The sequence below is a fragment of the Macrobrachium rosenbergii genome, chromosome 12 (assembly GCF_040412425.1).
Source record: "Macrobrachium rosenbergii isolate ZJJX-2024 chromosome 12, ASM4041242v1, whole genome shotgun sequence".
Taxonomy (NCBI): domain Eukaryota; kingdom Metazoa; phylum Arthropoda; class Malacostraca; order Decapoda; family Palaemonidae; genus Macrobrachium; species Macrobrachium rosenbergii.
The window spans coordinates 110,629,444-110,651,619 of NC_089752.1; the positions used below are offsets into that span (position 1 = coordinate 110,629,444).

The 22,176-nt window shown below is 35.0% G+C and overlaps 1 protein-coding gene across 11 annotated transcripts in view; it reads right to left on the reverse strand.

Annotated features, from left to right (window-relative positions):
• Window positions 1–354: 354 nt before the first annotated feature.
• LOC136843868 (SID1 transmembrane family member 2-like) overlaps window positions 355–22,176 on the reverse strand; it is a 54,589-nt gene continuing 32,767 nt past the window's right edge. For 5 of the 11 annotated variants that reach the window (XM_067112713.1, XM_067112714.1, XM_067112715.1 and 2 more), the window contains exons 6-18: window positions 20,378–20,543; window positions 20,080–20,236; window positions 19,664–19,805; window positions 19,346–19,487; window positions 17,535–17,622; window positions 17,054–17,201; window positions 11,875–12,069; window positions 10,079–10,196; window positions 8,460–8,699; window positions 6,771–7,015; window positions 6,449–6,562; window positions 5,133–5,246; window positions 355–4,021 (exon numbers count right to left, since the gene is read on the reverse strand). In XM_067112713.1, the coding sequence (XP_066968814.1) occupies window positions 3,959–4,021; window positions 5,133–5,246; window positions 6,449–6,562; window positions 6,771–7,015; window positions 8,460–8,699; window positions 10,079–10,196; window positions 11,875–12,069; window positions 17,054–17,201; window positions 17,535–17,622; window positions 19,346–19,487; window positions 19,664–19,805; window positions 20,080–20,236; window positions 20,378–20,543 (1,932 nt within the window). In that variant the 3' untranslated portion in view covers window positions 355–3,958. The remainder of the gene's footprint in view (window positions 4,022–5,132; window positions 5,247–6,448; window positions 6,563–6,770; window positions 7,016–8,459; window positions 8,700–10,078; window positions 10,197–11,874; window positions 12,070–17,053; window positions 17,202–17,534; window positions 17,623–19,345; window positions 19,488–19,663; window positions 19,806–20,079; window positions 20,237–20,377; window positions 20,544–22,176) is intronic. The other 6 variants (XM_067112716.1, XM_067112717.1, XM_067112710.1 and 3 more) reach the window with 2 other exon arrangements.

Here is a 22,176-nt window from a genome sequence, read left to right on the forward strand (position 1 = left end):
TTTTTTTACTCTTGTCCTTTACTTCCTCGACAGGTCTCTGTCAGATACAGCTCTCGGACTATGAAGTCTAGTTCGTATTACACTGTGTCAACCTTCTGCTTAATTGAAAAATACACATGGAAATTAAAATTCTGTATAGATTTCAGTATTACCATTAAAGCGTCAAAGAAAACGTAATATCATTTGAATGACATGAAATATTTCACAGCAAACTAACCCGAGTTGTTCGTCTGGTATATTTACACTTTTAAAATGAACGATAGTTCTGATATGCTAATTAATTTATGTTTACATAACTGACTGACTGACTTTCGACAGTACGACCAAAAGGAATGACATGAAATGAAACGTCCATTTTATTAGTGATTGTATTTTATGCAAAATAATTTCGGACAACTTCAGTCCTACACAAAATTAAAAGCTTGATAAAACTTTTGCAGCAATACAGTATACCTCTTCGGTTATGGTGACTTTTCTCTCACAAAGACCCAAGTAGTTCTTCATCACCAATCTTACTAATAAAATTTCGTAGTATACTACACATTTATGTCCTCCATTATAACCAAACTGACCCTAACTTAGATCTTGTGTGCTAAATTTTTATCATACTAAAATTCTTAACACTTATCTTTCTTTTAATTAACACTTAACTTTTTTTTTAATTGCACACTTAACTTATTGTCCCAAACACTTCCTAGGACAAAACTCTAGGCTTCTATTACCTGTATAACTCAACTGCAAAAGTAAGCATTTATCAAGGCTTTTACACTTGTATACATAAATACAAAAGTCACTATAGTGAAAAGAAATTAACTTTTATATAACCACAGTAAGGAGGCGTATGGAAGGCAACATGCTTGTGGAAGGTTACTGTAGCATACTTTGCAAACAAAAGCCAGATTCTGCTTCCAAAATTTCATCCATTTGAAGACAGCAATTAAAAATGAATTAAAAATGAATTTTATTTAGGAAGGAAAAATTTACAAAATATAGATACAGTATGCAGGGCACACCTCAAAAAATTACTTTAAGTACAGTAGTTGCATAATCGAATATATAAAAGTATTATAAAGAAAAAATATCAGAGATAAACTGACTTGTGTCACAAATAGGAGACTCTTGGTGGGCAGCATTCTCACTGCTGGCTACAATAACGTCTACATTATTACAAAACATGAAAAGGACATTACAGTCTTTACCCATTACAATACAGCAATTTAAGTTTTTTTTTACCACTGTGTTCTTAAATTCCCATAGCAATGATACAAAATTAAGGAAACAAATTGTACTACATTTTTTCCCTAATTTCACAGAAGATAAACACAGGAGTACTGCAAAAGAAAACTGTAAGTTAAGACTCCTACCAATAGGGAAACCACCATCACGCCTCTATTTCATTTTCTGACTACTTGCCACACTAAGTAAATCAAACTTTGCCATACTCAGTAAATTAAACTATGTTTTTATAGAAAAGTTATTTAAAGTTTTGTTTCAAGGCATCACACCACCTTGTACAGAAGAGTTGCTTAAAATTCTGTGTCATTGTATCATAATGTACAGGTGTCCTCCATTTTTCCTATGAAAGAAAAATATTCAGTTGAAGACTCAAGTTGGTTATAATCACCTACAATTGTAATGAAAAGGACTTGATATCCTGGGAGTTGAATATCTGGATTTAGTACTTATTAAAATATATGCAGGTTAGATTTGATCTGCATGGAATACACGGGACAACTGCACAAAGGTAATTAATTATTAGCATCAGTGTACAAATATATGTGAGGAAATGGTTAAGAATGTGATGAAGCCAGTAAATAATCACATCCCAAATCCAATACTCATGGCTCTGTCATCCATGTAGAAATGAACTGATAAAAAACATCCCACAATGTGACATAAGTAAATTAACATTTATAACAAAGCTTTAAATTTACGAGGAAAGAATAAACTCCAGAGGAAAAGAATAATCCATTACAGTAGATCTTTCAACTCAAGGCAAGCTGTAAACTTTCAAGATTACCCTCAACAGACAATGATAAGGCTCTCTTGGTTATCACAGTACAGTACGTACTACCAAATATATTTATTGGCTTTCTTGGATAGTGAATAATACCTAGTCTATTTATTAGTTTTGGATGGCAAAGTTACAGGATATTTAACCCCCAAAATACTTATGAAACTGAATTTCAAATCATCCATTGCCTCAACTCTTTCTAGTTTTCATTTGCCTTGTAACTTTATCCTTGCCATTTAATACCAACTCTCTTTGGCTTGCAAACACACCAACTCTCTCTGGCTTGTAAATATTTAAAAACATGCTTGATTCGCCCCTGCAGTTTCTCTCCCCAAAAAATTGCACCTTTACCTATTTTACTTTCTCTGATTTGTCACATCATCCAATAATATTTTTACAAGTCATGGAGACATATCACACCATTGTCTGACCAAATTTTTCACCAACCCAGTTATTTTCCCATCTGCTTTTTTCCAATATACTGTGCTGTAATTTTCAGAGCATGCATCATCAGCACCCTTCACATTTTCTCTAACCTACTCATTTAGATCATTTCCCTCGTCCATATTCACCTTAGACATGTTTGGCAAGCATCTACAATCACATTTTCATCATTGTCCTGCAGGCAGTTAACTGTAATGGTTGACATCTACTTTAATTTTTTTTTTTTTCACTCACTCAATTGTTCTCCTGACATCTACAATAGTCACCTATTAGCATTTTTAGCATTCTAAATCTTACAATGACCACTGGCTTGTAAAGATGCAGTGATATCTGAAGATACTGGCTGAGGTTCCCAGATATCTCTGTTCAAAACCACATCGTTTAACATTTTATCAACTGGGATGACATGTCTTTTCAATGAATAAATGAACATTATTTATAAAACTGATGATACCTGGAGAATGAAATGCAGTAACTGGCTATACTTCTACCTTTCCCACAGCAGATCAAGCAATTAGTGAAATAAAAACAGGCAAGATGGCAGACTCTAGGGGTAGGACATCCACCTTAAAATATTGACTCTGTTGTGCTAATCTGCAAGTAGACATTCAGCACTAGGCTCCTCTATCCCTTTCAGGCATTAAGGCACATGTAAAGTACAAGATTTACTTGTTGCATGGTTGCAAATCAATATTCCTAGTTTAAGCATTTATACGCATCTTGGAGATCATGAAATGATAAGGATGTCGATACAAATATAAAAACCTTAAATATGAAATAGCAAATAAAAATGCTGCGAATATATGGATTCCTCCTTACCCACTCACAATAACATATTGGCCATGAACATGAAATTACAGGAACACTTAGTATGGTATGATAAGATGTATTTGGTATAATATACTGACACTTTAATGTTTTATTCCTTTTTTTTGTTCCTTTGCATTTTAAAATATGATTTGGCAACAATTCTTAATGTCAGATGACTATGTGCAAATGCATCTTCCCAACATGTAAATAAAATCAGCATGGAACTTCATGAGATTCCTGCAAAAGCTGGCTCAAGTCAGGGAGTTATTCAATACAATTTTCCAAGTAGGCTACATAACACAAAATGAAGAGGCCCTTGTCCCACGATCAGTCTTCCAAAGAGTACTTTTGTTATCAGCGCTACTTATAATTTTCTGAGTAATTATGCTCAAGATACCACTGAAGCTGTAGTTACATTATACATTTCCACAAGGATAGGTTACATATTGGCTTGTCTTTCTGTTACCACAACAATGCAACTCCCTTTCACTATTGCATGAAGCAAACTATCCCTCATATGTACTACTTTCTACACTTATGGTACTAAAATATCAAAAAGCTTTTTTTGTAAAATATACATACAAATAATGAAAGCTAGTTCACATTTTTTTCCTACCCAGTGTGTACACCATAACTCAGATTTTCTTATAATACAAAAGAACGACCAGAGACAGCAGAAACAAAAAGGACTTAGAAAACATGAATCTCTGTTGAAGGTGTTCTTGCCACATCATCATCCAAAGTTAGGAGACCCTGAAACAAAAATTCAAAAAAGGAAAAATAAAATTAACTACTTTCTAAATTTCATTACTACTACTTTACCTAATATGTTATTCTGTGGTTATAACTTGCCCCCAAATATTTCAACTATAGATAGTATTTATGATGTCTAAACACTGTCAGTAAGACTGATTTTGTAGCATTTCTTCATAAGCATAATGATTGACGTTGGTAAATATATACTATATATATATACTGCACTGACATTTTTTGTCTAAAGTTTCAACCAATACTCATTTAGAAAGCTGAGAGATAAAAGGGGGAACATCTACGAGTACATACATTTTAAAAGCTTATCTTCAGTAAGTTAATGTGGTGTTTACCTTACTGCTAAGATCCAATTCTCATGAATCTGTTGAACTATTTTCTTGAAATTCATTGCAACTTTGTCCTTATTCGACACACCAAACACCTAAATCTTTGCAAAACTCTTCATGTGATCCTTGTTTCCCCATTACTGAACACATTTACTGGTAGTGGGTTAATGTGGCTTTTCTTAGCAATATTCACTTCAGGGTGTGACATCCCTGCCTACAAAAGTTTGGGAAGAAAAAGGCTCTTTAGGCTTGGCAGGCAACTCTTCTAGGAAAAAGACACTCCGAAATCAAGCCAGTGGGAAGAAGGGACTCTTTAGCCTTGGTAGGCAATCCTTCTAACAGAAGGTTTCTGAATACATTGTTCTCCAACCATAGCCATTGTACCATGGTCTTCCGTTTGAGTTCCCTAGCCTGAGGGTAAAATCAGGAATTTATCCTCTTTTTTGTTCACAGGCTGATGAGAAAGCAAAAGATGCTTGGTGGATTATCAAGAAGGTGCCTTTGTCTTTACCTAATCTTTTCCTTCTGAGCGTTTTATTTCTAAATCCACCCCAACTGTCCTTCCCAAGGTTGTAGTGGCAAACCTGGTGGATTTCTTTTGCCTTACAAGGTGTGCCAGCCCAGGTTGTGACTAGTTGCTTCTGGCGCTTTTTTTAAATACCCTTCATTACTGTACTGAGTTATCACAATAAAAAATGTATACACGTGCAAGAACTCTCCTCAAATTAAAGCATTGTGTAACCACCAAAACAACTAAACATACTTACAATGAAAAATGTGTAAAGAGCAAGTGATGAAAAAAGGTGCCAAACGTCATGAGTATCAAACACCCCTAAGAATGCACATGACGAATTCAACCCTCGAGAGTCAGATGCAGACGCCTGAAAAGATTACAGAAGACTACTGTACATGTTTTCTTTTATCTACAACTACTGGTATCATACAGTCCTAATACTACCATTAAAAACAACTCTTCAAAGCAAGCAGTACATGTCGCAAAAATATATACAGCAAACATTGAAACCTGAATTATTAATCTGGTCTCTTTTCTTAGTTTACATTCCAGTTGGAGTGTTAAAGAAAGCCAAGGAACAACTTTTTTTCCCTAATTAAAATAACCATAAGTTTCCTTACCCCAAAGTTTGAAAACCATTTCCATCATATTCATGATGAAGGAGTTTGAATGAAATGCAACCTAACTGACTTGCTGCTGGGTCAGGAAGTTGGGTAAAACTTGCTGGTAAGGAAACTCAGTCAAGAATTCTTCAGCCTGCCCGGAAAAGACCTTAGGTACAGAGTATTTAGGTTCCAACTTCTTTTATGACCTGAGAGGGTTAATTAGTAATGCCCTGGCCTCCCATATGGAAGACCAGGGTCATTCCTGATGTGTCAGATATTTACATACATACATACATACATACATACATACATATATATATACATATATATACATACATATATATATATATATATATATATATATATATATATATATATATATATATATATATATATATACATATATATATATATATATATATATATATATATATATATATATATATATATATATATATATATATACATACATACATACATACATACATACATACATACATACATACATACATATTTACATACATACATATATATATATATATATATATATATATATATATATATATATATATATATATATATATATATATATATATATATATATATATATATATATATATATATATATATATATATATATATATATATATATATATATATATTAGAGAGAGAGAATATCACAAAATTTGGTTCAGAGAGCAATCCTCACACATTGAACAAGCACCTGACCATACAAGGCATGGTATATTTGAAATTTTCCCTTGACAGAAAATAAGCTCAAATTTTTCAAAAGGAACCAACAAACAAGGTAATCTCAACAACACTATGATCATTCACCAGCCAACCATCTTCATTCACCTCTCAATTAATTAGCAACTGAAGAATTCTTGACCGGATTTCCTTTAGCTCATTTTCATGTTACTTGGTTATATGAGTCAAAGGCAAATTTTAAAATAAAACTAACCTCAGAGTCTGTGTTATGAAAGCCAAATGCTGACAAAGCTAGAGTCCACAAAATGAAGGACAGTGTAAGACATATCCATGCCAAAGGCGCTCCCTTCTCTTTGTATTGGAGCCTCTGAAAAACAAAGAATAACAAATTTAAAACTATAAGTTCATTGGATGATTCTCAATTCAGACATTACAGAACCTACTTTTATGCAGTCACCAGCGTTTATTCAAAACCCAATACTTGAAATAAATACTATAGTATTTTCCAGGACAAGATATTCAAATAGTACGGAAGAGCTTCTTTTTTATAGTAACTCAGATATTTAAGTACTAGCCTTGGTTATGATGTAGTTTCCAAAATAAAGGCCTAGGTTTGTCAGGCAAACGGATAAAATGTATCCGTACACATTGGGGTCTGCAATAGCACCATAGAGGATGAGGCTACCATTTGCGATGAAGCCAGAGACTATTCTCAGAACATGAATTGGCGTAGAAGTAAGATCTTCATTTCTTATGACCTGAGCTAACTTATCACGTACTGGTTTCCATCCTTTCCATACTTGTAACATCTTCATGGGGGCTATTATAGGGGGAAAAAGAATCTCAAGATTACAAAGTTATTGATAGTTCAGTTCATATAAAGAATGTTGTAAATACTGTTAAAATTTGCACTGCATCAACAAAGAGTAAATTTGATCTTTAACACTTGCCTTTATAATTGGTAAAGAGAAAAAAAAAACAAACCCACAGGTGGTCTCTGTCCACCTGGCCTTGGTGCTGGCAATCCACTGATAGTTATACAAAATATTTCAGGACATATTTCAGTAACTATTTCTCACACTGTTGTGGACTACTGCCTCATGTTATTCTGTCAATGCAATAACTATTCATAATGCTGCCAACTCATCATGTTATGGGTACTGCCCATGATGTTTCATAATATATACATTATTTGAAAGCTGTGTAACAGCAACAACTTTCACTTGATTTCATAATTACCATGCTGTGTAAAACAGACCTATTGATGTTTTACTTGACAATCACTGATGTCACCCTCCCATACATATTCTACGGGTGCCAATGAGTTATCTATTCCACAGATTTGATATTCAGTAGCAAAGGTAAACATTTGTTCAGTAAATTCATGGGTGGAACTTTAGTGGTAAGCTGACTGATATCGGTAATGGTTCTACATACAATGACAGTTGTATATTTTCATATCAATACTTTCACTCACTTGACATTTGCAAAACATGTTTGTCAATGTCAAGATATTTGTCAAATGTACTATATATATTACTCTGTCATGATTTACAGTAGGACAATGGTTTTACACCATTAAAGAAACATCACTGTAATATTATTAATATTTTTCGAGTAATAAGTATTTGGAGGCCGGCACTTCAGTGACGTGCTGTAGTAGATTTAATGAACAACACGCCAATCGGCACAGGTTCGTTATCACAGCCAAAATAGGATGGTACAGAGATGGAAACACCTCTGATGACTTAAAAGGGATTTTTCCATTCAAGAACTATCAGTGTGCCAAGTGAGCTGATGCCTGCAATGTCCTATTTGGAGCAAGTGTCCTCATACCTTGACAAGCAGCAGTGTTTAATGAAGAAAATATATCATACATGATAACAAACTATTAAGTGAAGCAAGAAAATCAAAACAGCAACTCCTCTGTACCTGATAAAACATAAAATCTTGGTGCCACCACTGCTTATGACCATTCTTATATTACAGATTAATGGTCAAGACATCTAAGTCTAAACTTAGACTAATTTTTTTAATAAAAACCTGTAAAATAAAAAAAATTCTTCTAAAAACTATCAATTATATGCTATACTAACACAAATGCCTTTTATATCAAGTGGGTGGATAGTTCAGAGGTCTGGTTAAACAAATCATTTATAACGAATAACTAACCTACTTATTTACGAATAAAACTGTAAAGCTAAAAGGTGCAAGTAAATTTTTCCCTCAAATTCATGTTACAACTGCAAAAACCTGGAACTTACAGAAGGACCACACGCCGTAACGACTCATCAGTACAGTTGTGGTTAACAGTAGGACTAAATACAGCAAGCTCATGCACAACCAGAATGCCAGCCTACTGACCCATTCACGACCTTCTGCCAGCAACAACATTGTTCCAATTAGGCCCATGGTTGGGTACACATGATGTGTGACATCTCCATGTCTAAGACCCCAAACACAGATGACTGCTGCTACCGCCATCACATACATGAACATCATATCTGTTTCAGAAAAGGGGTAAAAATTCAAAATCAGTACCAGAATATTTTTCATATCTTTGATTAGAAGATAAATATTTTTTAAATATAAACTGTTAAACCGTGTTGCACTGCCTAAAGATTTCATTTCACCCATTTCTAATTAGTCTTTACCAAGAAAATTCTAGAAAATTTTTGCTGGTTAATAGAATCTAATACTGACAGAAGTACCATATCTTTGCCTTTTATGGGAATGTTTACCAAATCGATCTTTTTTTACTTCTTAACGATGTTGCATGACTGACTGGTTCCAAGATGTTACATGACTTATTGGTTTCAAGATGTCCACTTTGAATATAAGTTTTCAGATGGTTGATTCAAGTTTTCAAATGTCTGACTATTCCTCTACTGTATCAAACTGGTACTGGCAGTACACACAGGAAGTCTGTGATGACTTGGCCCTTCATCCTGCTGGCCCACTTCATGAAGAACTCCATGTACAATATATAATCTTTCATTAACATTTCCATATCCCTTCAGGCAATATTTTCCAAGTATACTGTATACATTTCTAAGTTAATAATACAAAATTTCCTGTGGTAATTACTGTAGCACCTCAACATTCATGAGGGTTGCATTCAAAATTCTGGCAAATACTGGACATTCTTGCATTTCAGTGTCAAACTGATAATCTTTCATTACGTATATGTTTATGTATCCTGTGCAACACTAGGGAAAACAATATCATTAAAGAAGCTTGTACATATTTTATATTACATCCACTCGTCACTAATATAAATATCTTGTTTTACAATGTTCCTCATGTACTATAATTCTTCAGTAAATTTTCAAAATGTTATTTGTGTTTATAACATAAGAATAGCCATAATGAATGTCGAGGTTTGAGAATGTCTTGTTATCAAACATAGAAAAGCTATCATCTGAAGGTTTTATATCTGCTCTGCACCGTAATGCCCTGTACTATGCTAATGTCGATATGAAATGCTTAATTTTATATATATTGATGCACATAACAATAAACTACTTTATGCATCAAGTTTCTGCTGAACACTGAAATGAACAATATTAAACTTAATTCAAGAGTCAGTCAGGAATCATACAATCAGGGTAAAGTCATTCACTTTTAGATCATTGCTCAAGGATTTCGTCTTCTTGTTACCATTTATATCGATAATATACCCTATACAGTAGTACATCTACATATAAGCATTACTCATTGTTAAATGAGAACTGCAGTGCTGTAGTTCAAAATTAATTCTTTGGAACAGCAGACAAACCTTTCCCATGTACATGTTCTCAACTTGACCAACATGTGGTCACACCTCTCATGATGTGTAAAAAGAGAACTATATCAAAAAGCAAAAGAATAAAAAAGAACTTACCAAACCGTATGGTGACACTATTTGGGCAAGTGTGATATAATGATGACATCAGACCCTGTATGACAAGACCATAACCCAAGGACATGAAGAGACCATAATGCCTGCTGACACCAACACCCTGAAAAAAATTCATGCAAGTTTACACATTTATACTAAACCACACACCTCTCGGTGAAATTACTTGAAATTTGAAAAACTTATTTCAAAGAACAAAATTAATCATTCCATAGATGCATTACTGAAAAGTAGCCCAACTTTGCTGGGAATAACTCTCAAGACACTTCAGTGCTTGTTAAAAAGAATGATACAGGGTACCTAATAACCAAGCAAATATCTTCAGACATCTGGGCCTCCTACAGCTAACTACCTAACAAATTAGCAGTGAAGGATTAGCAGGGCTGGGTAGTGCAAATGGAATTTTTGGACCTTTTCTTAAAGCAAAACAAACAGGCATTGAATCTTGTCTTGAAGTAAAACAATCAGGTACAACCTGAGACAGTTCCTATATTATTCTTCCTCTGAGAGTGTCGAACTATCAGTAAAGCAGCAGCAGGGGCAGAATGGCATTGGATATCACTGCAGAAGACTCTGGAAGTCTAGCTAAAGCTTTTTATGTTGAGGGAAGCCCTTAAACCCTTCTGACAGTGAAAACTTTGCTGTCAGCCGAGAGACTGAGGCTGGAAGGTAATTGCTCCACTAGGTAGGTAACCCATCTCAACAAGTAAGATATGGGAGACTAGGTCCAAAAAACAAAAAATCTGGTCTTGATGACAACTGCACAACTATTGAGGGTCTCTGCCCAATCATGATATGTACTCATGATGTGATTCACCACCCAAGTAATTATGTACATCTTCCTTAAAGAATCTTTGTGCTTAACATTGCCAAAAATTATAAAATGAAAAGTATAAGTACAAAAATACCAAAGTAGACATTAGTGGAAAAGTCAGCTTGCAAGCAAACAAAATACAAATATATGTGTATAAAAGATAAGAATAATGTAGACGGTAATACGAGTATAATTTATTTACAAGACTGGTGAAATTTAAATTAAGAAAATGCAAAAAAATAAAAGGTATAAAAATATAAATGGAAATATATAAAGTAGGAAGTAATATACACTCAGTACAGAAAAAACAACTACTACTACACAAGGAAATGTACATACAGTATTATGATAAGGAAATTTATTATGACAAGGCCAACCAAACAGAACTGGTTCATTGTTACCAATGCAAAAGTCTGCATCGCCATCCTCTCACACATGCAAGAAAATGGCACTTACAGCAATAGTCCTTTCCTAACTACCGTCCTTAATGGTGGTAAAACCTTCTCATTGCAATGCTGATTTTCTACTCGGCAAACAATAAGTTTCACTAAAATTCATTTAGTGCATGAGCATGAGCAAGAGAGAAAGGTGGATGTATAAAGTAAATCAACACAATTATTGAATACATTCAACAATTTTAATAAATTAGACATCAGAAAATGTAGGAATTCCCTGAGAGCTGCAAATTGTTTCAGAGATGCACATGAGTAAGGCAATTAAGTCATTACAGGCCCAGGGATCTGTAAAGATATGTATTGGGTTACTACCAAATTACTTTTTTCTTTCAAGCAAGCACTAACATGCCTAATAATCTGGTAACTTTGAAATTGGGCTAACTGTATATAATGAGTTTGAAATTATAAAAATTGTTTTCACCTTACAAAATAATTTATAAATGTTATAGGAAATTCTACCCATACATACTGTTTCAAAATAAAACAAGCACTTTTCCTACACCAGGACTCACGTTCTTTATTGTAGACCGACTGGGATTCCTGCAGGTCAGCTGCCTGTGTCTCAAAACTATACGTGAGAAGGCAATTCCACCACAAATGTACCCAATATTTGTGAATACCCGTGCAAAATCATGAAATATCCAAACTCCTGTGAGGCAGCGAGAATTGAAAAAACACTGATCTTCATCACCATTGTAAGACAACACCTGAAAATAAGAGGGACCTGTCAACTACATGCTGGTGTACAGTTATGACTGAAAAGTTCTTAAAACTTTTGTCAGGCCAACACTATATCATCAACTATTCACTCAAATAAAATGTAATTTTTTAAAACGGGAAAAGCTTATTAAGTTTCTGCTACAGTTAAGAATGATAAAAACACCTATAACAGGAATCTTACAAGATAATCTTACAAGATCAAGAACTTTGTTAATTGAAGATATACAAAATTTAACAAGTTGGCAGATGCAATAGTTAAGTTTTGTACAGTATTAATAGACTATTGAAACATTATACTTGTTTACCCAAAGAGGGAGTTCTCCATCGTAACAGAGAACCACAGCCCGATTACAAAAGTAAATACTGTACTTCCCAGGTGGGAAGACCGAAAATGACAAGTTTAATGAACATTAAAGTCAAAATTTCATAATTAAAATGCCTTTCTGATAATGGCCATAAAAATGGCAAGGAAACAATGTCCAAAGTTGCAATAACTAACATAAAATATGATGCACAGCATTAATATAAAAGTACTTTAAATTATAATGAAGTCAATTAAAACTGGGAAGCTACCAGTTCAAGCTCACATATCTAGTGAGATTTCCTAGTGGTAATACCTAAAGATTTAACATAATGATCTCTAACAACCAGCAGAGCTTCGATGTATAAGACATGGGGCAGTCTGGGATGACGAACGAAATCCACAAGTCAAAGTTTTGCATGGACCTAATAAACCAAAACCAACTTTCTGACTTTCTCTTATTTATGAATAAAGCAGTTGTAAGTATGACGCTTTGCCTGTGGCACCTTGGTCCCCGACTCCTTTGATGTAATGTCAATGCCTATTTATTATGTTTGTGATACTACAGTTGATTTTAGCTTTTTGGTTTCATTTTACCTGTGATTTCGAATTCTGTTCATCATGTCACTTACTAGTACCTTTTTGGCACCACTGTACAGTTTAAATACTGTTTATGTGGGCTTCTTAGCTTTCTTTATAAGCCAAGTTTTATGAAAAGTGGAAACAAACAATCTTCGGTTCTTTTGGAACATAATGAAGGTGATCCGAAGTTATAAATGTAGTATAATGAGGAAAATGTCTGTCGCAAGATGTATTGCATTATGATCTGACATCATGTGTAGGGATGCATTTTTTATGTACATGTATACAATATGATCATAAGAGGTTGCATTCATTTCAGTTTTCCTTATGCTCCAAGATAATAATTATCAAATTTTCCTCATGCTCAAGACAATAATTATTACTGTAATGTTAATTTACCAATTCCTGTCGCACAGAATTCTGAACGTGTGACCAATAAGCATGACTACATACATGTTCAAATACACATCCCACACTTCTCCCTCCCTTATTAACCCAGAAGCTTGTCTTGTGAACGACTGCCAATTCTTGAAGATCATTAAGGCTTCGAGTAGTGCCCTGAAGAATGTGGAGAGGGTTATGGAATTGTCATTATCATTACTGCATCTGCATCCAATTCTATATGCCTTCAGTTGCTTTTGCACAGTTTTAATTATGTCCTATGCTAATAATCATGTCAATTTTCTCCTGTTTTGATAATGGTCTTACATTCAGACAAAGGCAAAGGTGGTTTAGTGTGTACAGTTTATCATACCTTTCCTGGCTACTTGAAGTTTGCAAGCAGTTTTCTGTTTCACTATGCTGTAGACTTCTGCCATTCAGGGGCAAAAGATCTGGCATTAGGTGATACTCAGGAATGATAAGATTTCCTTAAGAATTTAGGTGGACATCTCCCATCAGGCCTTGGAGTGCTGTGGATTTCAAGGAGTTCAAGATGAAGTGTATTGTTGGGGTACAAGTCACCTTTGGGTGCAGTCTTCATGATGAGATGTCTTGCTGCCTTTATTGCTGATTATGTTTGCCCACTGGACAGACGGTAATGGGGACTGATACATCAGGGTGGACAACCCAACACTTTGGGAAGTAATTTCATTTTTTGTGAAGTGTGGTCCTCCATCTGTTCCAAGTCAAACATGGACACAAAATACAGATGAAACAGGTGGTTAAAAGTGGCTTTGGTGTCATTACCACACAAGAGCTACTACAGGCTAACCAGAGAATGTCTGCATAATCCAAAATAGATTCATGAAATGCTGAAAAAGTAATCACACAGATTCAAAGGCCTTGTTGGCCAGTCCTCACTGATGAGGTAGAGTTCCTCTTGTTGGGTGAGTAGCAGAGAATGGCACGGTTCACATGCCCATACAGTTGAAATACCAGAGTTAATTTCAAGCCACTAGACAGTCTGATGGGCTACCAACATATTTGCAGTTATGCTGTCATGGCTACCATGGTAACTTGTTAAAACTTGACAATGGAGAGTTTGTGGTGCCAAGACTCTTCCACCATTAAGTTGCAGGTTACTCTTTGAGATTGAGATTACAGTAGTTTACCTGTGCCTGGTAAGGTAGGTTGCTGTTTGGGCATAGCTTATCTGTACACCTCCAATTACGATGCAAGTTGTCACTGACACATTCACTTGGCCCTGGGAATCCTTCCTCATCATACGTGAGAAATTGTTGATAGGTAATATTTATCACTGCTGCTCAAGGAACCACTGAGCACTGAATCAGTGGTTATAGTATGCATTGTCGTCACATTTCTATCAATTGCACTGTGGATAAAAACAGCTAAAGCTCTCATTATCCAAAGCAAAGGCCAAGTCTTCATGAGTCTATCATGACTGGCAAGGGAGACAGAGCATCCGGGATGCACAGTTATGATCCTTTATGCCATGCAGTGCCTGGCTAAAATGTACGTACTCTGACACTTTCTTTCCAAGGCATTGTAGGCTCAGATTTTCAATACAGTCCAGCATATATGAGCTCAATATGGGTACCAAAACAACAATAATCTGTAATATAAGTGGATTTTGGAAGACCTAGTAGGAAATAACTTTGCATGACCCATAATGAGGCTAAGCATCTAAAGTTCAACTCTGCTAAACCAGGTCTAAAAATCTTGGAGAAATGAGAACAGCCCTGCACTAAATGTAATATGCCATTATTGTTCTAGATCATTGCATCGTCTAGACTCTAGGCCACTATCCTGATGCATTCATTTGCAAAACAGTGGGTAATGAGATGTCTGCTTGCTGACACAGGTTTGAGAAGGACTTCCTCTGCCTTAAGATAAAATAATGGAAACCCTGTAATTTTCATCATAATTTATACATACTCGAAGACAAGAGTGTATCTCACCTTTCACTGAACATTCATTTCAAGTGGTTGCTCATTTTCATGTTACTCCCTTAAATTTGAGATGGTATTTTAATTCATAACTTTTCTCTCTAATTTCACCTTCAATAACATTTTCTTCTGCGATGCCACTTTACTCTGTCACCAAATCAATGAGCATATTCTATACAGTAATCAATTTTACTATATGATCACCTATCCTTCTGTATGGAGATAATTAACTTCTGAAGACTAGATAGCATTGCTTCATGAATGGTAATTAAAGCGCTCCTGCAATGATCCTTGCTTGTTCAATTAGCCTGGAGTTTTGCCTCTATTTACTAGCCCCTTGTCAAGGGCAAACATCCAAAACTATTATAAATAATGGCATATCTTTCCTAGTTCAATTTTGGAGGATCTTATACACCCTCAATTAAACTTTCCCATAAACCTTTCTACGAATGTGCAAGAGATTTTCTCTTTCATGCAGCTTTAATATTAACTGCATTACTCCTTGTAGGAATTTTATGACTAATTGTCTACTGGCGTAGAGAACTCATCACTGTTTCAGTAGTGCATAGTCCACAAAGTGATGTGTCTATTGCTGGTTCAAAAGGAAGACTTATTTTCAGCTGGTGTGCTATTGTTCATTATCAAAAAAATTACAATTGTCATATAATGAATTCTCATGAAGCTCTCTACGGTACTTGGCGCCACCTGCCAAGGATCATCATGGTCTGTCTTTTTTTTTCTACATTAGTTTTATGTTCAGTATTTGGCTTTTAGCGTTGTGTTTTACCCACTGGGAATGCATTTCAGATAGTAGTAGTGCTAGCAGTACTGGTAGTAGTAATTGTAATTGTTGTTGTTGTTGTTGTTGTCATATAATTTTGAAGATCTGGACTGACACTTTCAAAGTCATCAAATACATCAGTCTGCTATAAAATTCATCATATTTTATCACATACTTTTAAAATACAGTGTCTGCACACAACTGAATAAATGACAAATCACATCATTCACTTTTTTTTTGTCCTGTAAACTGATGGTTCATTCAGGTTTAATTCAAGACTCTCACCGTGGGTTCACTTTCCTAAATGTCATGACTTCCACAAATTAACCCAATGCTACGTGGATGTCGTGCAATTGGAACTTTAGAAGTTCAAGCGAAGATGCAATGCATTACTACCCTAATATACTATTCTTCTTGCATTTTAATATATTTTATCTACAGTGTTTATTAATTTATTAATTTATTTTTTTCATTTTTAATAAGTGGGACCTCTTCTTTATGTATTTCCCTTTACTTCCCCCTCCTAATGAACACCATACTCTTTGGAAGCTTGAATTTTAAGTCAATGGCCCCTGTGGGCTTGTTCCATATGAATAGTTCCATATGAATAGGTTTCATCTCCTGAATAATAATAATAATAATAATAATAATAATAATAATAATAATAATAATAATAATAATAATAATAATAATAATATCTGGTTGTATTATTATAATCTAAGAATGAATCTATCCATAATAGTATGGTACAAGCACCACACTGAGTTCCATTTGTTCAGATGTTATAAGCTGGATTTATTTTCTGGCCTAACTCTCACCAAAAGTTAATGGATCTTGAAACAAAATGAACACATACTGGATTTTGATAGACAACAGTGAACATACACTATCTATGAACACTATGTCAAAAAATGCATGATACCATTAAATCCTGTACATACTGTACAAATGTACACTACCTTCAAATATGACCTGATGAGTTCCGCAGTTGGTAGTACAGCATATACAGCCATGATTAGAATATTATTTTGGAATCCCATTTCAGAGACCTGAGCTCCAGCAGTCTTTGACTGAAAATATGCATACCTCTTCCACCATACCACGTACCTATATAAGATGTACAGAATTAGTAGGACGAAATCACTCAACTTTCTACGTTTTGAAAAAAAAATCTTTGAAGCTCTTTTCCTCTACAGTACTTGTATTAAAGTGATACATCATAATTACTGATTAACTGCAGAACATCTCTATAATTTATTTACTAATTACAGATAAAAGTTGAATCAGCTTTTCAGCTTTTTTTTTTCAGAAATTTTCAAAATTATACCCCAAGATTAAAAGTGGTACAAAAAAATTTGTTACTCTTAATTCATCTTTTATACAAAAAAATTTGTTACTCTTAATTCATCTTTTAAACTAGTAATAAAATGAAAGGCTTACACAGGATTGACTGAATCGGTCATTGCTTCTATTACTGCATCATGAGGAACAACTGTTGTTGGTGGATAGTATGGCTGCTGTATGATTTCTGAAAAATATGCCATCCAAGAATTACCATTAACATTTATATAAAAAAATACTGGAATGCTATTTATTAAGCTTAATTTTTCTAATCATGTTACACCCTTATAAATAAAACTCAAATTAAGCAACATGAATTTTATCAACTTGCAAAGGAACAAACTCCAAATAAGCTTCTTTTATGGGATACTAGCACAATTAAATAGTATGACCGAAAGGTTTCAAAGATGAGTAAGGACGAAGTTAGAGATGTTAGCAGACAATCAAAAAACCAACTTGCTGGTAGGTTTTACCTACAAACAATCAGGCTGTGATTTTACTACTCCCCATTTAAGAGTTCTCTTAAGATATAGAACATCAGTGATAATACGACTGAATGTTGGTTTATATTCACATTGTTCAATTGAGGGCTATATCATGAAAACACAGTAAATGTTACAAATACTACTTTCCTGTACCTTTCCCCTTACACGACTTTGAAAGGAACAACTAATTAACCTGGAAATGTGGATCATGGCCACACTACTCTCATACTCAAAATGCTTTGTTCATCATGTTTACATATTTTTTCTGGAGATTTCTAAATAACTAGATAATAACTAGTATAACTCATTCTACATTTCACTGCAAATATCCATACAGCATTTCCTTCAGCATTATTTTGTAAAACAATTACAGATTACAATCTATGTGGATCTCTTTAAATTTTTCTCCAGATGCTGTGCTCAACACAGCCTTCTGTGTTATTAATTCATTGTGTATACATAGAGGTAGAGTGAGAAGGCACTACTGAAAATCCCTCCAATTACACCAGCACAAGGCATGGGGATTTAATATGGTTCACAAAATGAGTACTAGTCACACACTAACAAAACAAAGACAAGATCATAAACTAAGAAAACAAATAAAGGAAAATGAATCCCTGCAGAAAATTATGCCAAGATTTGACTACAGAGAACAAAAGTTTACTTGTCACTGCAAAATGGCCAAGTAAAACAGCTGTGGAATATACAATATTACTACTAAATTACCACTGAAGGAATCCCACGACTACAGTAACAAAATCCAACCCAAATAGGAACATTTAACAAGCAACACAAAGGAATAATGGAAATTACTCTTGGAAACATATGAAAACAGAAATCGTAGGAACAAATTAGTGGCCAGTGAGCCACCAGCCAAGAAGACAAAAACACACACACAAAAAAAATAGAAATTCACAATCATTAAAAGCTATCATCATAATGAAGAACATACCAGTAATAACAAGAAGTGGGAATGAAAATGAATGGTACATCATAACAACTCATAGCAAACACAAAAAAATGCTAATCCTAGAATGAATCTTAGAGGATGATAATGCATGGTTTGAGCAAACACAGTAAGGCCTTTGTCTTTCAAGACTGAACAAACTGGTGTGACCAGGGAACCACTCACACAAAAGGCTATTCATGACTAATGTTGGGAATGACTAAAAATGACATCTGCCACCCCTTTGGAAGCAACAAATGACAAAATATCCATGAAAACATGAACATGATCTTTCCATGTAACAAAGTGACGAACACCTAAAGGGATAAGTACAACAAAGCCATGCACTGAAATCCTTTCCATCAAAACAAAGATATGTCCAGTAAATGAGTGAGTGTATTATTAGAATTATAACATGGTAAAAAAAAAAGAAATACCAAACCACATTTGCAAATATCCAAGTGGATAAAAATATTTACCTCCTGAAGCTGGTTCATTAGACGTAGAGGATTCACTGTGAAAGCTCAGAGCAAAACCCCTACCTGCTGATGGAACTCCTCCTGATCCCGGTGACCCTATAACTTGTGAATATCCAGATCCAGATCCAGATCTTGGTATCTGCTGTAGTGGAAGGACAACTTATGATTCCAGGACACATATATTTTTTGCTCATCTGTTTTCAAGTGCTTATAAGCATTTCCAGGCAATATTAATGTACCGTAGTAACTTTTTACGTTTTAAGAATTCCATAAGCATTAGCTACTGTACAACAGTAAGTTCAATATAAATATACTTACACCATTGTCAACACCAGGAAGAACTGCAACTCCAGCTACTGCATATTCTCTCCTTGTAGTTTCAGAAAACTCATCGTCTGGTAGTAATTCACGTTGATCATCTTCATCCGCTAAAACTGCATGTCCAGTTTTATTAAGAGTTCTGAAATCATTCCTTCTTTCTAACTGCCAAATCTTAACTCAAAAGTACTCTTAAAAATATTAGCAAACCATAGTTTATAAAATATTCAAAAGAGGAAAATCATCATTAATTACATCCAAGGAAATCTTTCAGAGAAAATTATTTCAAACATGACCTACCTTGAAAGGCTTGATTTGATCATTCTTAATGATGAAAGCAAATTTAATAAAAAGTATGTACAGTATATAAATAAATTAACTCCAGTACAAAGAAATGGTCACTCGCACAGGCTTACCTATCAATGCACTTAAGAGTCACTATAGCAATGCCAAAAATCATCCCAACAGTCAAGCTTCCCGTAGCAAAGAAAATGTACCATGTGGCCCCAATGGAGGAGTGATTAAAAACTTCAAACTGGACAGTCTTGGAACGTGAAGAATGGTTGCTCACATCTGTGAAACATCAATGAGTTTTCTCAATACTTAGGCAAACAGTACAACAGTATCAGTCAACAGCTAAATCTGTAAGGTTCCACAGCGTATGTCTTTCAATTAATGCCCAAAACAACATGAACTGTACAGTACAGTACTCACTTTCGAGTGTCAGAGTGCAGCGATCATCATCAGGCAGAGGCCACATAATCATATGAATGCCATCAGGAAAGTCAATTCTACTTGCTACCATTGCTGCTCTGGTAGTGAATGTCTGAAACCGACCACCACCAGCCCGCAGACCAGATTCATCCGTGATCACAGGACACTGAGGAATTGTAATCGTAACTAACATTTATTTCATAATTACACTGCACATACCTTAGTTAGTGTGTATATTCTCCATCCATTCTTGTTAATTTACTGAACACACCTTACAGCAATTTAGCACTAATTTGCGTGGAACAGCAGGTAATATGAAAGGTAAATGGTCATAAGGGTGAGAAGAATGTACTACGTGACATGACTTTCACCTAAATACGATTCAGGTTACGTGCGGAGTGTTGGGAACAGTCATGGGTGGGATAAAAGCAGTGTTGCCAAACCATTTACTTACATTTATTATTATTATTATTATTATTATTATTATTATTATTATTATTATTATTATTAATTTCTTTGGATTGTTCTGATTTTTCACTCGAAGTACCAACTGACATACTATCTCAATCTTCACTGGTGTGTGTGTGTCACTACATCAATAAAATTCTCCTTTCTCAAGAATGTATGACTCTAGATTTATCACATTCACTTCATCGTTCATAAAATCAATTTTCATCTTTTTGATAGCATGGCTGCTGCTCGTCCTCAAAGGAATTGCTCTTACAGTCCCACGACGCTTCATAAGACAGACTAAACAATATCGAAAATTCTCTCATAGCTGGTCGTAGCCAGAATAGGCCTTTGATTTAACACAATGATTGAATATAAAAGGACTCAAGGGCAAGAGGGTTCTTTCCATTGCCTACAGTGATTAACTGATTTTCCCTTCATCCTTCTCACACACGTGACAACAGCATGGGAGTTGGCCAAAATACCCATTACTCAGTGGCAGTAAGCAGATGCCAAACAGGTCACTCCCGAAGAATTTTACTTTCGAGTTGCTGTTTTGGCAAAATTTGTGGATATCATTGCAGTACGATGGAGCTTTCAGAATGTTCTAGGACTATTTTGGCTGCAGTTGCAGAGCCCTTTATGCAAATCCTGTGGAGAAGATATGCAATTTCATGAAGTAGCACCCCAGGGAGTTGCATGCTGCAATTTCCAGATGACTGCTACTATCCAATTATACTGACTCGTTCCGTGTGAGAGTTACAGTGCCCCTTCTGAAAGAAACATAACAACATATCCCTATAACTGTTCATTTCAACCAGTCCTAAGGTTTCGGATAGGGAAGGGCAGGTAAAGAGAATCTACACAAAATTAGGAGCAATTGTTGTCCAGGAACTCAAAAATGAAGGTATTCAACTGGTAGCTTACCTAGATGACTGGCTTATTAAGGAAGTTACCAAAGAAGAGTGCCTACAAAACCTGAGAGTAGTAGCCAACATACTCCAGTCAAATAGTTTCCTGATAAACTGGAACAAGTCCCACCTCACACACAATGGGTGTTTTGTGTGGTTGGGGCTTTGTCAGGATATCCCTTGTGGTTGGTTGTCTTCCTTGTCAGACGCAGACCAGAATTAGGACCTGTAAAGGTTCCTTACTCAATCTGGGCTTTTCTGGTAAAGTTAGGTAGAAGGGAACTGCACAACAGGTTAAATTGACTCCACTGGCTGTGTGGGTAGCAATACAAACGGATGTCTCCTTTGTAGGTTAGGGGAGGTCATTGGGAGGATCATCAGGTAGTGAGAACATGTTCACCTGTTTTACAAAGATGTCTCATCAATTTTCCCAGAGCT